A 16,440-nucleotide genomic window follows, 5' to 3' on the forward strand; every position below is an offset into this window, starting at 1 on the left:
AAACCCAAACACCAGGGGCCACCCAACTCAGAGGCAAACCCTAAGCCCTGAAAGAAAAATAGCTCAGCACAAGCAGAACCACGCAGGGAAAAAGGGATCCTAGATGTTTACCAGTTTCAAAGAGAGAGGGCACTGTGGTATGGCACATTAAGCCATCACTAGGGATGCCTGCATCCTGGTTCGAATCCCAGCTACAACCCAAGTACTTGGGTTCGTGCTACCCTTGTGGGAGACCTGAAGTTCCTGGCTCCTGTCTTGCGCCCAACCTAGGCCTATTTGCTATAAGCATTTGGGGGTGAACCAGCAGATGGAAGGTTACTCTCTCTTTCTCTCATTCTGACTTTCAAATAAATAACTAAACCCTTATAAAAAAATGTCAGTATGCACTACTATCTCTGAAGTGACAATGACTGTCAATTTTAATCAATCAACAATGTATTTTAAAAACTGTGCTTTATAAACAGACAGACACATGAAATAAGGCTGGGTATGGATCAACGAAAATGTGACTAAAAGTTTGCCAAGAGCATGACCCCCCATTTCCTGTGGATCAATGGCTCAGTGTTTACTAATCCATACTCACAGTGTTCACACATTACATATGAGTGGCAACTACAGCAAATGGCAACAATTGGCTGTATCTTTTTTTTTTTTTTTCATTTTTATTGGAAAGTTAGATTTACAGAGAGAAGGAGAGATAGAGAAGAAGATCTTCCATCCGATGATTCACTCCCCAAGTAAGCACAACGGCCGGTGCCACGCCGATCCAAAGACAGGATCCAGGAATTTCTTCTTCCAGGTCTCCCACATGGGTGCAGAGTCCCAAGGCTTTGGGATGTCCTCGACTGCTTTCCCAGGCCACAAGCAGGGCACTGGATGGGAAGCGTAGCTGCCAGAATTAGAACCGGCGCCCATATGGGATCCCAGCACGTTCAAGGCGAGGACTTTAGCCACTAGGCCACAGCGCCAGGCTCGATTGGCTGTATCTTATCTTCTCCCAAGGAAGCTTGGCATTAAGTGCCATCGTCATCAGCTCCCACTGGTTTGCGAGAGGGCCAAGTGTGTGCTGGGCAGAATCAGGTTTGACTGTAACACCCATTAGTTCATGTGGAAGACAGGTCTGGAAACAGAAATGAACCAGTAAATGCAACCACCAGTATATGCATAAGTTGATTGGGGTGACGGACTGTGTTGGACCCTGTACTGGCATTCACACACAAGAATCAGGTCTGGGATCACCTTAGATGAAGTTTCTTTGGGGATCCCTCCAACTGAACTGCTGATCTCAGAACCCCAACCATGAAGAGAATATGTCAGCCAGTGGCTTCTGAAGAGATTTCATCATGCTTGGAATGGTGAGATTGGTAGCAATTCAGAACTGATGAAATATCAAAAATGCATGAGCAGGACCCTTGGATGGGGTCCTGGGATGGGTGTGAAGTTGGGTGGGGCTTTTCCCTTTATCTCTCCTCTTACCCCAGATACAGAAAGAAAGAATAATATTAGTGTGGAAACAATGGTATTACTCACTTTCCTGTAGCCCTAGACCCTCTGTGCCCTAATCAACTATGTAAAGATTATCAAAATAAAGAATTTTTTTTTAATTTTTTTAAAAATCGAAAACACCCAACAAGAGATTATTGGTGTCAATTCTGACAGAGTTGTCCTACAGATACTGACCTGTGAACGCAGCTTAATAGAGAAACAGGACAAAAAAAGAAAAATCCATGTAGCCAGATCACACGAGGGAGCTATGTCCTATTCTCCACAACACTACATGTGAGAAACATAAATACATTATTCCTCACAGCAATGACCTCTTTAACTGGGGAATTACCAAGGGTTTCCTATTGAAGTATAAAGCTGAATTTTCTATCATACAAAAAAAAAATGTAAGACAATTAGGCAAACATGAGTCACAACTTCCAGTGAAGTTGTAAGATTTCACAAAGAGCAGAAGTGAAACCACAATTCACCCTCACCATTTCGCAAAGAGCTTGCTGATGGACCTTATATCTAAGGATCTTCATCGAACTCCGGGACAACAAGCCTGTGGGTAGAAGGCACACTTGGCCTGTCTCTCACAATTGCCCTTTTGTTGTGGTCTCCAGAGAACTGTGATGGGCACACCATCATCTACAAAATGACACGATGTCACAAGGCAAAGACACTGTCGCCTGGGGGCAGGTGGATAGGGGTGCTCCCTGACGGGCCTGGGCAGGTGGTGGGGGTGCTGCCTGACAGGCCTGGGCAGGCAGGCCTATGATCAGAGCTGTACTCACCGTTGACAACTCTCTTGCACTGCAACATCTTGAGGTCAATCAGCTCCTGTGGAGGAATTGCACATCACCTGTCAGTCCCCAGCACACAGAATCAGAGGACCTAACACCGGTGCCCTAAGAAAGGGAGGGGGCAGGCCCCCAAGAAACAGCCCTGACAAGCTTGGAGCCAATGGACACAGCACAGGGAGGCTGGAATTTCCGTGGGACATAGAACACAGGCAACACACAAAAAGAAACAGCTTTGTCTTTGGGGAGGGTGGGTGGGAAATTCTCTATGAGAAATAATTTTTTTTTATTTTTACAAAATTTACAGGTGTCAATCTTCTGAGTTGTCACCAAAAGCACGCACACACACACACACACACACACACACACACACACACACACAAAACTGGACCTCACCAAAATTAAAAGCTTTTACACACCAAAGGATACTATCAAGAAAGCAGGCTGTTAGTTGGAAGTTTGTCCCCAGCTATGACATAACAGCAAACAACCACATTCCAGGAGAGGGTAACCTCAGCTGAACTCATGCATGTGGACCCCAACACAGCCCACTAGGGGGCACCAGCAACGCGGCGTCAACCCCACTTCTCCGCCCAGTCTCCAGTGGCCCCTTATTGCATGCAGAACCCTGGAGGCCTGTTTGCTCCCCGTGGAAGGCCTGGCTCAGTGTGGGAAGAGACCCCTTAGCATATAAGCCCCTAGGGCAGAGCGTGTCTAACAACAAACAGCATTTTAATTGGGATTTTCTCTACTCCACACTCATAAGATTCGGCACCATGTAACAGGAAACCAAGATTGACCCAATCACATCCTGGAGTTGTCATACAAACTGATTGTCTAACACCCTTGGATTTCAGAAATTACCAGTGAGAGTATCAACAACTGGGTGGGCTGGTTCCAGTTCCAACCCACTTCCCGAAGTCCATATCCCCATTAGAACAGGACGATGATGCACTATAAACACCCGAGAACTCCTAGACAACAAAGAGGGCACCCATCGCTACTGTCCTGGGGCGGCAATCCATACTTCCCACAGTGAACACGAACCCACTCTGGGTTCTGGGAAAAGCAAAGATCCATGGGACTGATCTGGGGTCTGATCATGGCCGAGCTGAAACAAGTTCCTCCACCCTCCACAAATACACCAGGCACTGTTCAGGTTTGCAGGGCGTTAAGTGTGAATGCCCCTGTCGCAACACACACAAACAGCACATCCATATCACCATACACATGCACACCCTGCACACCGCACACATGCACAGCATGTCCATGTCGACACGCTTACTTACATACTCCATGAAAACTTACATTGCTACACGCACATTACACGGCATATCCACATCGCCACATGCACACACGTCCCATACATCACGTCCCCGTCACCACTCACACCACACACAGCACATCCACCTCACCACATGCACACACGTCCCATACACCATGCACATGCACAACACGCTGTCGCTACACACACGCATTCCACACACACTAAGGTCATCACACACACGCATACCATACACAGCACATCCATGTCACCACATGCACACATGGCCCTTACACCACATCCCATTCATCATGCACACACACCACGCACAGTACATCCACGCTGCCACACACACACACATGCCCCACACACTGCGTACATGCATGCATGCATACCCTGTACATGCATAGCACACCGTCAATATGTACACACACTCCACACATGCTCACATCATCACATGCACACATGCCACACACGGCACATCCACATCACGTGCCCAGTTCACCATACACACTCACAGCACACCCCCATCACACATTCACCATGTGCACGCAACCTATGACATATGTTTACTTCCCCCACTGGCTGTTCACTCCTTGGGTTATTAACTCCATAAGCACATATGCCTATGTGCCACAGTAGCCCCCAACCAATTTTGTCCTTAAGATTTCCTTTTTGAAAGGCAGTGACCCAGAAAGAAAGAGACACAAAAGGACAGAGATCTTCCATCCTCTGGTTCGCTCCCCAAATGGCCACAACTGCCAGGGGTGGGCCAGGCCAAAACCAGGAATCTCGAACTGCATCTGGGTCTCCCATGGGGTGGCAGGTCCCAAGTATTTGAGGGAATCTCTGCTGTTTTCCCAGGAGCATGAGCAGGAAGCTGGAACATAAGTAAAGCAGCCAGGACTCAAACCAGTGCTCATACTGGATGCCAGCGTTACAGATGATAGTTGAACCTGCAACACAACAATGCCAGTTCCCCCAATCAACTTTTTCACATCAAACACTTTGCTGGCCTTTTGGTTGGATTTCCAGGTATCATCTGCCAGATACCAGACTTGAATTAGGCCTTCCTCAATCCTATCCTCAAAACTGCCTGTTTCTGGGGCCCGGCGTGGTGGCGCAAGTGGTTAAGGTCCTCGCCTTGCACGCCAGGGATCCCATATGGGCGTCGGTTCTATCCCGGAAGCCCCGCTTCCCTTCCAGCTCCCTGCCTGTGGCCCGGGAAAGCAGTTGAGGACGGCCCAAAGCTTTGGGACCCTGCACCCGCGTGGGAGACCTGGAAGAGGCTCCTGGCTTCGGATCGGCATAGCACTGGCCGCTGCGCTCACTTGGGGAGTGAATCATCGGACGGAAGATCTTCCTCTCTGTCTCTCCTCTCTGCATATCCGTCTTTCTAATAAAAAAAAAATAATAAAAAATAAATCTTTAAAAAAAACTGCCTGTTTCTGTCCCCTCTTTGCTTCTGCCATGGACTGCTACCTGCTAATATTCATCCCCAGCACACAGTAGTATCTTTCCAAGTCTCTGCTTCAGCTGCTCCGTCCTCTACCCACTGATTTTCCTTTTTAGACATGTTAAATTTGCTGCAACTTCATATGTAATTCTATGTACCCTTTCCGCAGCCTCCCCCAAAACCTATAACACTTGTGCACAACAGCAAGTTTGGGATATTGGTGCTGACTCAACTAAGACTCCTAGAGTCCCATCACCTCCAGAATTCCCTGTGTGGCTCTCTGACAGCCACGTTACCTCTGCAACTCCTCTCTTTCCCCAGTGGATCCTAAAGATGGAGAAACACTTGAGATGCTACTTCTTCAACTTCCATACCCACTGGGGGACACATTCGGGTCAGGTCCTGAGAGGAAGCTGCCCAGACAAGCTTGATAAGGGCTGAATGAAGAGCACTAGTGCTCCCGTAATGGTCACTGTCCACCACTCCTGGAATTCTGCTTTTCCTAGAAATGCCTTCAGAGTCTACAATTGAAGTGCAAATGTCCTTCAGAGCAGCAGCAAACACACCTATTAGTACCCTAGCTACAGCCACAAGAAAATTCACTGCCTCGGTCTACCTCGGCTCCTCTTCCTCATTCAGACACCAAGATCACATTCCTAAAGGCTAGAACCAGGGTCACACAAGCCACTCATCTTCCCATGTGCTCAGTGCATCTCAGGATACCTCTGACCCACCCTAGCTCCTGGCCTTCAGCAAGACTCACAGGACACACAGTGTCTCATAGGTCTGTCTCCTACTTGCAGCAAACACCTGGGGAATGATGGGTAGCTCTGCCAGTCCCAGCTCCAGAGCACTGCAACACTTTTCTAGGGAGACTGCCCTTGGGGAAAATCCCTCCGGGAAAACCACGAGCCACTTACCTCACAGTAAACAATGTCAGCCCCATAGTCTAGCGCCAGCAGCCTCATTGGAAGGGTCCCGACCCGAACCATAGGAGCTAATATTAACTTGTTGTGGTAGCACAGAGAGAAGCTATTCCCGATCATTCCTCCTCAGTCACAGCCTGCAGGAAGGGAAAAAGGCAGTCAGAAATTCAACCAGCAAAAACTTCCATTTTTCTCCCAACATTTAAGTAGTTTTTTTTCCCTTTTCTTTGATCATGAAAAGAATGCATGCTTAATCACTCATCCAGCAAATATTTATGAGGCAGGTGTTTAGCCTGGTGTTTAATATGCCCACAATTTTGAGGTCAGCATTGTGGTGTAGTGGGTTAAGTCACTCCCTACAACACCAGCATCCCATTTGGATGCCAGTTAAACTGTGTTCCACTTCCAACCCGGTTTCTGGCTCCTATCTTCAGCTTGGGCTAGGCCAGGCCGTTGGAGCCCTTTGGGGGATTGAACCAACAAACTGAAGCTCATCTGTGCTCTTCTGCTTTCTCTGTGACTCTGCATCTCACATAAAGTAAATATTTCAAAAAAAAAATCCCTCATCAGATTGCTTCAGTTTGATATCTGGCTGTAGCTTCCTCCTACTACAGGCCCTGGAAGCTACTGCTGATGGTTTTTGGCCTCTGGCATCCACACACAGAAATCAATGGAGTTCCAAATTCCTGCCTTTGGCTTTACCCAGGGTGATCTTTGCAGCCATTTGAGGAATGAACCAGTAGATGAAAGATCTCTCTCTCTCTCCCTTTAACTTCCTCCTTCAACTCCACGTATGTCACTGTGATTTTCAAATAAGATAAAAATTTTTTATTTTAATTTCATTCTAAGAAGCTGAGGAATGGTAGGGACAGCACAGTGGAATAGCAAACTAATCCTCTGTCTGCAGTGCCAGCATTTCATATGGGTGCCGGTTTGAGTCCCAGCTGCTCCATTTGCCATCCAGCTTCCTTTATATGGCCTGGAAAAGCATCAGAGAATGGCTCAAGTCCTTGGGTCCTGCACCCACACGGGAGACTTGGAAGCAGCCCCTGGCTCCCAGTTTTAGGCTGGCCTAAATGCATTGTGGCCATCTAGGAAGTGGACCAGAGGATGAAAGATCTCTCTATGTAATCTCTTCTTTCTTTCACTCCGCTTTTCAAAACAACAACAACAACAAAATGGAGATAGCCTTCAATAAGAAGCTAAGATTTCAGCAAAGTTAGCCCGTTTTTGTATAGATTTACATATTTTACTTTTTTTAATTTAAATTTGTTCACTTTAAAATGTTTATACATAAGTGAGAGGATTGCAAACCCAGGCAGGTCTCTGAGAGAATTTACTAATTTATTTTAAAGTCGGCATTACAGACAGAGACCTTCCACCCACTGGTTTACCTCCTAGAGGGCTGTAATGGCCAGGACTGGGTAGGACCAAAGACAAGAGCCAGGAGCTTCATCTGAGTCTCCCCCGTGAGTATCAAGGGCCCACACACTTGTGTCATCATTTGCTGCTCTTCCCAGGGAAGAGTAGGGAGCAGGAAGCTGGATCAGAAGCAGAGCAGCTGGGACATGACCCAGCACCCACATGGGATGCCAACATCAGTTCTGCTAGCTCTACCTGCTGTACCACAGCAATCAGTACCCCAAGATTTCAGTGAAGTTTTGCATTAGCCAAGTTAACATCTACTGAAGGAGTGCACAGCAAAGCAAAGAGTCCATGCAAAGGCCATGAGGCAGGCACTAGCCTGGTATGTTAGACCAGGAGGTCCACAATGACTCGCCTGCAGACAGAAGTCAGTACCACAAGTCAGCTACACAGAGCATCAGCAGTAAAAATAAAATTAAAAATGTTAAAAATGCAATGGTCAGATCACATAAGGCTGTAAGGACTCTGTGTTCAGGGAGTGAAAGAGTAAAGAGTTACAAGTACAGGGGTCTGCGCAGAAGCATAGCAAGCAAGCTACTCATTCATCTGCAGTCCCAGCACCCCACGTGGGTGCCAGTTTGTATGCCAACTGTTCCACTTCTGATCCAGCACCCTGCTTCAACAGGAAGAAAAAGGAAAAAAAATTAAAATCTCCTTCCCAGAGATAACTATCATTAATACCTATTTATTCTAACCAAATACGGTCTCCTCTGAAAAATTACAAAGCCTGGGGCTGGCACAGCAGCACATCTAATTAATCCTCCACCTGCAATGCCAGTATCCCAAATAAGGACCAGTTCAAATCCTTACTGCTCCCTGCTTATGACCTGGAAAATCATTGAAGGATGGATCCTGAACCTGCACAGGAGACAGGAAAGAAGCTCCTGGCTTCCAGATTCAGATCAGCTCAGCACTGGCCATTGTGGTCATTTGGGGACTGAACCAGCAGTCTCCTCCCTTTCTCTCTCTCCTCCTCTTTCTGTAAAAACTCTGCCTTTCAAATAAAAATAAGTAATTCTTAAAAAGAAAAAATTACAAAGCCAGACGGGTTTAATGTGCTCAGCATTCCTGATGCTGCCTCCACTTTACTTTACCTCCTCAGCCCACTCTGGTGCTGCTTCTGCCCCATCACTCTTTCAAACTTTCTCTAACTCACTGGTTATTTCAAAGTTACTCAGAGATATGCATGGCACACAGAGCTGCCACCTGTAATGCTGGCATCCCAGACAGGGTGGAAGACAGCTCTCTGCATCAGCCTCTCCTTTTTTCTTTGTAATTCTGCCTTCCAAATAAATAAATACTCTTTAAAAAGAAAAACTTATTTGCAGATTTACAGAGAGGAGAAATAGAAAGATTTTCCGCCCTCTTGTTGACACCCCAAGTGGCTGCTCAGATGAAGCTAAGCTGATCCAAAGCCAGGAGCCAGGAGCCTCTTCTGGGTCTCCCATACGGGTACACAGTCACAAAGCCTTGGGCCATCCTCTATTGCTTCCCCAGGCCACAAGCAGAGAGCTCAATGGGAAGTAGAGCAGCTGGGACATAAACCCGTGCAAATATGGGATCCCAGGGCATGCAAGATGAGGATTTAGCCACTAAGCCATCACACTAAGTCCAGTAACAAAAGTTTTTTATGTCAAGTCCAGAATCCACCTCGCCTCACCCATGGGTCCTAAGAGTCCTTTCTTCTGGATCGACAAACCCACATCATGTCTCCTCTGCATCAGGAAATTCCTCAAAGAGGACTCTTTGTTATCTGTAGACCTGTCTTCTTCGGCTTTGTGAATCACTCCTCCCTGCCTGTACGACTTTCAGGGGCTTCAATATTCCCAATGCCAAGACCATGACAATGGTACAGTCTGGCAGCTGTCTACCTGCAGCGGTCATCTGTCTTCTACCTCCATCCCCATTTCTCAACACACCTTACTGACACTCCAGGTTGGATCCTTCTTTATTGTGGGGCTGTCCTGGCAGTGAACAGCAACCCTGGCCTCTTCCTACCAGATGTCAATAGCACCCAGCAGCTGCCCAGCTGTGGCAACTAAGACATTTCCAGCCACTGCCACTTGGAGTAAGCACAGAATCAGCCACATTGTAGAATCACTACTTTTTCTGATAACTAACCATCACTACCCACAGTTAATTTAACTGGCATCTTCAAAAAGCCCACTCATAGGGTAGGCATTACAGCAAGAGCAGGCACAACCACCACCTACCATGCTGACATCCTCTGTGGGTGCAGGTTCATGTCCTGACTGTATCATTTCCCATGAAGCTCCCTGCTGATGGACTACAAACAGTAGCAGAAGAAGGCACAAGAACTTGGGCCCCTATCACTGGCTCCTGTCTTCAACCAGGCTCAGCATTGATAAGTGCAGTCACTTGGGGGAGTGAACCAGGTAGAAGATCTCTCTCTCTAATGCTTTCAAATAAATTTTATTTATTTTTTTTTAAGATTTATTTTTATTATTTTTTTCATTGGAAAGGCGGATATACAGAGAGGAGAGACAGAGAGGAAGATCTTCCGTCCGATGATTCACTCCCCAAGTGAGCGCAACGGGCCGATACTATGCCGATCCGAAGCCAGGAGCCTCTTCCGGGTCTCCCACGTGGGTGCAGGGTCCCAAAGCTTTGGGCCATCCTCGACTGCTTTCCCGGGCCACAGGCAGGGAGCTGGAAGGGAAGCGGGGCTGCCGGGATAGAACCAGCGCCCATATGGGATCCCGGGCATGCAAGGCGAGGACCTTTAACCACTTGCGCCATCGCGCTGGGCCCTCAAATAAATTTTAAACACCTTTTAAAAGATTTATTTGCAAATCTGTCATCAAACAAGGATAGATAATCCAGGTGTTTCGTTTTGGTTTTCCTTTTAAAGATTCATTATTTATTTTTATTGGAAAGGTGGATATATAGACAGGAGGAGAGACAGAGAGGAAGATCTTCCATCCAGTGACTCACTGCCCAAGTGGCCGCAACGGCTGGAGCTGAGCCAATCCAAAGCCAGGAGCCAGGAGCCTTTTCCAGGTCTCCCACACAGGTACAGCATCCCAAGGCTTTGGGCCATCCTCCACTGCTTTTCCAGGGAGCTAGATGGGAAGCAGGGCCGCCGGGATTAGAACCAGGGCCCATGTGGGATCCCGGCGCACACAAGGCAAGGACTTTAACCACTACACTGTCGTGCCAGGCCCTTGGTCTGATTTTTGATTTTGCTTTCAATCTCAACTTTGGAATCCAAGTAATCTGCCTGACCGCAGACAAAATGAGGAAAGCCACATACCTGATTCCAGGATGGGGAAGCAGGACCTTCCTCGCTGCTTCAATCAAGCAATCTTATGTGTCTAACTGAGAAGCCAGTGGAGGCCAGCCGATGGCAGCAGTAGTGGGTTCAAGGGAAGTCAAGAAGGACAGGGAAGTGAGGGGTGAACAAAGGCTGAAAAGGAAAAAAAATAAACAGGGTGAAGAAGCAACAACTCGGTGGGGGGGGGTTACCTCCAACCCAGGGAAATCAGCTCAAAGGGACCGGCCTGCACCCTGGGTCCTCAGCTGGAGCAGGGCCCCGCCATTCATTCCCACTCTCACCCACCAGCAGACCTCGCGCAGGGGCCACGACTGGAGAAACAGCACCGCACCCTTCGAGCTTACATGAGGAGGGGGCAAGGGGATAAGTCATCCCAGAAGGGGGTCATGAAGCCGGCCAAAGCCAATCTCAGAGACTGAGCACGCCGTAATCATCAGAAAACCTTCAGTCATCTCGGACCCTGAAACCAGGGCCCCACAGCCACAGGACCCTGATCTTGCCTCCACCTGTACGCCCTTTCCCAAAGCTAGGACATCCACTGTTCAGTCTTGCACACTTCGCTCAACTATCCACAGCTACCTTTTTCTTCCTCCACACGCTTTTCCAGCCCCGCTCGCTTTTACCGAACCGCGCCAGGCGCCGTAGACGAGACAGCGGCGCGTCCATGACGTCACTGACGTGCGCCTCTCCCTCTGGCTAGCAGCAACATGGCTTTAGCTCGGCCGACGCGGCTGTTGGCCTCGCTAGCGGCTCGGTTGCTGCTAGGTCCTCGTCGCAGCCTGGCTGTCCACGCTCCCGACGAGGCTCTGTTGCCGGTGGTGCGTATTCCCCGGTCTTTCCAGCGGCGGCACGAACGACGAGAGGGAAGGCACCGCCGGAGCCCGCAGCGGCCGGTGCTGACGCGCCCCGGGCCGCTGCTGGTGTCGGCGCGGCGGCCGGAGCTGAACCAGCCGGCTCGCCTCACGCTGGGCCGTTGGGAGTGTGCGCCTCTGGCCTCGCGCGGCTGGCGGCACCGACGGGCGCGGCGGGACCACTTCTCCATCGAGCGCGCTCAGCAGCAGGCACCGGCGCTGCAGACCCCGTCTTCCGACAGCAGCTTCTCGGACCTGGGCCTGGAGCCCCGCGTGTTGCGGGCATTACTGGAGACCGCGCCTCAAGTCGTGCGGCCCACGACCGTGCAGTCCAGCACCATCCCCACCCTTCTTGGCGGCCGCCATGTCCTCTGCGCCGCGGAAACAGGCAGTGGCAAGACTTTGAGTTACCTGCTACCGCTGTTCCAGCGTCTGATGGGCCAGCCAAGACTGGACGGTGGCCCCCGTATCCCTTCTCCTAGGGGCCTGGTTCTTGTGCCGTCCCGAGAATTAGCCCAACAGGTGCGGTCCGTGGCCCAGCCCTTAGGCCGCTCCCTGGGTCTGCAGGTGCAGGAGCTAGAAGGAGGCCAGGGGATGCGAAGAGTCACACTGCAGCTATCCAGTCAGCCATCAGCAGATGTGCTGGTGGCCACACCAGGGGCTCTGGGGAAGGCCCTGAGAAAACAGCTCCTGAGCCTGGAACGCTTGACCTTCTTGGTGTTGGATGAGGCTGACACGTTGCTAGACGACAGCTTTCTGGAACTGGTAGAGTATATCTTGGAGAAGAGCCACATAGCAGGAGACCCCTCTGATTTAGCAGACCCCTTCAATCCCAAAGCCCAGTTGGTGCTAGTGGGAGCCACGTTCCCTGAAGGCGTAGGCCAGCTGCTGAACAAAGTTGCCAGGCCACACTCCCTCACCACCATCACCAGTTCCAGGCTTCACTGCATCATGCCTCACGTCAGACAGACATTCCTGAGGCTCAAAGGAACAGACAAGGTGACCGAGCTATTGGAGATTCTCAAACGGCGTGATAGGGTGGACAGGACTGGAACCCCAGGGGCGCTGCTGGTGTTCTGTAATAGTTCCAGCACTGTGAACTGGCTTGGGTATATTCTAGAGGACCACAAAATCCAGCACCTGAGGCTGCAGGGGCAGATGCCAGCTTTGAGGAGGGCAGGCATCTTCCAGGACTTCCAGAAGGGCTCACGAGATGTCCTCCTTTGCACGGACATAGCCTCCAGGGGCCTCGACAGCACCCGCGTGCAGCTAGTTATCAATTATGATTTTCCCCTCACTCTGCAAGACTACATCCACAGAGCAGGAAGGGTAGGCCGGGTGGGTAGCGAGGTGCCAGGCACCGTCATCAGCTTCGTGACCCACCCCTGGGATGTGAACCTGGTTCAGAAGATTGAACTGGCAGCTCGTCGAAGGAGAAGCTTGCCAGGACTGCCCTCCTCCGTGAGCGAGCCTGTGCCAGTGCCAGTTGACAGTGTGCCCCCCCGTAAAACTGCTACTTGAGTTGGGATGCCTGCATTGCATATCAGTGCCTGGGGGTAAGTCCCACCTCCACTCCCAGTTCAGTTTCTTGTCCAAGAGCATCCTGGAGATGCAACAGATGATGATGCACATGCCTGCATCCATGCCACCCATGTGGATGGGGGCGATCCGGGTGGAGTTATTTCCTGGCTTCAGACTGACCCACCCCTATTGCTGTGGGTTTTGGGGGGATAAACCTGAGGATACAGGATCCATCTCTTATTCCTCCTTCCAAATGAATAAACTTTTTAAGAAGTATTATGCCAGAACCAGAATCTCTTCATGCATAAGGGAACACTGAACATGCTTAGGGGTGGGGGTGAGGGTGCTCTGGGGTGCCCTGACACCGGCCTGCTATGACTGAAAGGTGAACTGCTAGCCAACTAGCAGAGGACAAAGTACTGAAGCTAGCTCTGTGGTTTTTCCCACTTGTCATGTGTAAAAAATAAAGTGGAATTTTCACTGTTGTTTGTTTTCCAATAATATTTTAATTTTTTTTTAAAGTTTATTTCACTTGAAAGCGCAACAGAACAATCTTCTATGCATTGGTTCACTTCCCAAATGCTCACAACAGCCAGGGTTGGGGCAAGCCAAAGTTAGGAACTCTAAACTACATCCAGCACTTGCCACATGAGTGGCTACAACCTGACCCATCATCAGCCATTTTCTAGGATGCACACTGGTAGAAACCTGCCTCAGGAGCAGAGAGGCCAGGGCTGCAACCAGACACTACAAGATCAGTTGCAGGCATCCAAAACAACAGCTTAGCTGCCACAGCAGACACCCACCCCAGGAGTTTCCCACAAGCGATACCTAAGGCAAGACCAGGACCTCTCGAGTGGAATGTCTTTGGGAATTTTACCTTCAGGAAGGCAGGTAAAAGGTAAGCTGCAGAAATATTGTTTGTACATTTCCAGGCTTTGCCTTCTACCCCATTTCTGTGTGGCAGAAGAGGGGAACTAAAGAAAGTGTTTTACGAAACAAACAAAATAAGGAGCTGGTGTAGTGGCACAGTGGGCTAATCTGCCCTATGGCATGTCCTGGCTGCTCCACTTGCTGCTAATGACCAGGGAAACCAGAGGAAGATAGCTTAAGTCCTTAAGACTGCAGTCATGGAAGATCTGGACAAAACTGCTCCCATCTTTGGATCAGCTTACCTCTGGCCATTGTGCAGCCATTTGGGGAGTAAACTAGCAGGTTGAAGAACATTCCCTCTGTCTCTCTCTGGAAATATACCTTTCAATAAAAATCTTAAAAAAAAAAAAAAAAAGGCAAGGGGCAGGTACAGTGGCGCAGCTGGCCAATCTTACCCCCTGTGGCATGTCCGAGCTGCTCTCCTTCCCCATCCAGCTCCCAGCTGCCTGGGAAAACCATAGAACATGCCCCAAAGCCTTGAGACCCTGCACCTATGTGGGAGACCCAAGGGAAGCTGCCGGCTTTGGATCAGCTCAACTTCAGCCGCTGCAACCATTGGAGGAGTGAACCATCAGATGGAAGATCTTTTTCTCACTATCTCTCCTCTCTGTAAATCTGCCTTTGCAATAAAAAATCTTTATTAAAAAGGGGGGGAGGAGCAAAATAAGCCTATAGCATTCTGTCTCCTGGGTTCCAGTCTTTGTGGCACTGTATAAGCTTTCCCTAGAGTTTTGAGTCAAACTTAATTGCTTGATTCAAACTCTCAATTTTTTTTATTTCGTTAAAAAATCTGGGGTCCAGAGCCATCTTTCCAAAAGAAGATTGTACTGACTGCACAATTACAGCTTTGTTTCACAAATAGACTGAAGCTTAAGGGGATAAAAGAATGTGCTCAAGATCACCCACGTAAAAAGGATAGCATCTGGTCTGTGTGCCCCAAAAATGTTCTTAACCAGCTTAACTAGCTTTCCTCAAATGTGATTCACATAGGGGTAACTACATCTGCTTTCCTGGGATATTCCCTGTTTAAATGTGTAGCTTCCCACAGTTTATAACTTGTGCATTTTGACACTCAAACATCTCAGTTTAATGATTTGGTTACTCTACTTCTTGGTCAACATGGTAAAAGTACCCCAGGAAACTTGTTAAAAGGAAAGATTCCCTTTTCCCGCTTACTTGGATTAGGTTTTTGTGGGTTGGCCCAAGAATCTTATTTTTGTAGACATCCTAAGTTATTCTGTGCCTCTGCCCCATAGGTTAATAAACTATTTGTGTATACTAAGCTGCTGTCCCCTGTGGTCCTGGCCATGTCCCAGTGAAGTGTCTGTGTACTCCCCAACAAGTCAAGTGTGCTTCTGAATGAAGTTCTTTTCCCTCCTGCCAGACAAACCACCCCCAGAATCTTCCCCTTCATATTCTACCTCCCATCTCCACCAGCAGTCAGTGCTGATTAAGCCTGACCTCTCTGCCATATTCTCATATTGCCCTACACCTCCAGAATTGTAGTTGAGACTGTCCCTACCTTGCATCCCCTCAGCAACAGCCCTAAACAACTGCCCCATTTTTTTTTTCAAAGTCACTGACAAGGAGCCTCCTCCTAAAAGTTATCTCATTGCTAAAAGGTTCTTGGCCCCATCCAAAGGCTACCTAAAATGTGGTTTTTCTGGTATGGCCTGACATGGCTAAAAGCAGGATTGTGTGTCTCTCTGAGCGGGACCCACTTGTCCTTTATTAACACCTGCTGTTCACCTGTGCTGTCACTGTGCCCACATTTCATCTGTATAAGGGCTCCGTCTGAATGGGCTTAGGGGTATTTTGTCCTCATACTTTGAATTTCATATCTAAATTGGTTCATCATACCCACTTGGTAAACTCATTCAAGAAACTCATTTTGTTTTAAAGTTTAAATCTGGTGATCTGTTCCTTGCATTTCCATTGGCTATACATCTGGAGCCCCAGCATGAACAATGTGATATCCTGCTAATGAGCAGACCACCTCTCTACTAATCGTGTGACCATGGGTAGGCCCCTTTGCATCATGTAATTGTTTTGTTGGCTTTTTGAGTATTCAGTTGTAAACACATGATGGTTCCATGAACCGACATTTGGAACAGAACAAGGTCAAGAAAAGCTATCTGCTGGTTCACTCCCAAGATGACTGCAATAGCTGGGGTTGGGCTGGAGCAGGCCAAAGCCAGGAACTTCATTCAGATTTCCCATGTGATTGACAGGGGCTCAGGGTACTTGGGCCAACCTCATTGCTTTTCCATTAGCCATTAGGAGGGAACTGGATGAGAAGTGGGGCAGTTGGGACTTGGCATGGCACCCATATAGGTTGCTGGCATTGCAGGTGGACACTTTATCTATTATGCCACAACACTGGCCCTCTCTGTCTTTACTTTTATTATCATTTTTCTTACATTCCTGTTTATTGGAAGGCAGAGAGAAACACGTGTTCCATATGCTAGCTTACTCTCCTCT

General features: G+C 48.8%; 2 protein-coding genes across 3 annotated transcripts in view; one reads left to right on the plus strand and one right to left on the minus strand.

The window, feature by feature from the left end:
* DUS2 (dihydrouridine synthase 2) overlaps positions 1–11,440 on the minus strand; it is a 33,376-nt gene extending 21,936 nt beyond the window's left edge. Inside the window, exons 1-4 of one of the 2 annotated variants that reach the window (XM_040982500.1) lie at positions 11,234–11,440; positions 10,634–10,698; positions 5,929–6,071; positions 2,283–2,328 (exon numbers count right to left, since the gene is read on the minus strand). In XM_040982500.1, the coding sequence (XP_040838434.1) occupies positions 2,283–2,328; positions 5,929–6,054 (172 nt within the window). In that variant the 5' untranslated portion in view covers positions 6,055–6,071; positions 10,634–10,698; positions 11,234–11,440. Of the gene's footprint in view, positions 1–2,282; positions 2,329–5,928; positions 6,072–10,633; positions 10,780–11,233 lie in introns of those variants that run through there. The other variant, XM_040982499.1, reaches the window with a different exon arrangement.
* Positions 11,346–13,518, plus strand: DDX28 (DEAD-box helicase 28). The gene has a single exon (XM_040982498.1). The coding sequence runs from the start codon at positions 11,362–11,364 to the stop codon at positions 13,024–13,026; it is 1,665 nt and encodes a 554-aa protein (XP_040838432.1). The 5' UTR covers positions 11,346–11,361; the 3' UTR covers positions 13,027–13,518.
* Positions 13,519–16,440: the final 2,922 nt, after the last annotated feature.

This window comes from Ochotona curzoniae, unplaced genomic scaffold (assembly GCF_017591425.1).
Source record: "Ochotona curzoniae isolate NIBS_2020 unplaced genomic scaffold, NIBS_Ocur_1.0 contig_3622, whole genome shotgun sequence".
In the NCBI taxonomy this organism is placed as follows: Eukaryota; Metazoa; Chordata; class Mammalia; order Lagomorpha; family Ochotonidae; genus Ochotona; species Ochotona curzoniae.

What these genes read in the sequence shown, in the direction of transcription:
- DDX28 (XM_040982498.1), top strand. Translation starts at nt 11,362, where the DNA reads ATGGCTTTAGCTCGGCCGACGCGGCTGTTGGCCTCGCTAGCGGCTCGG.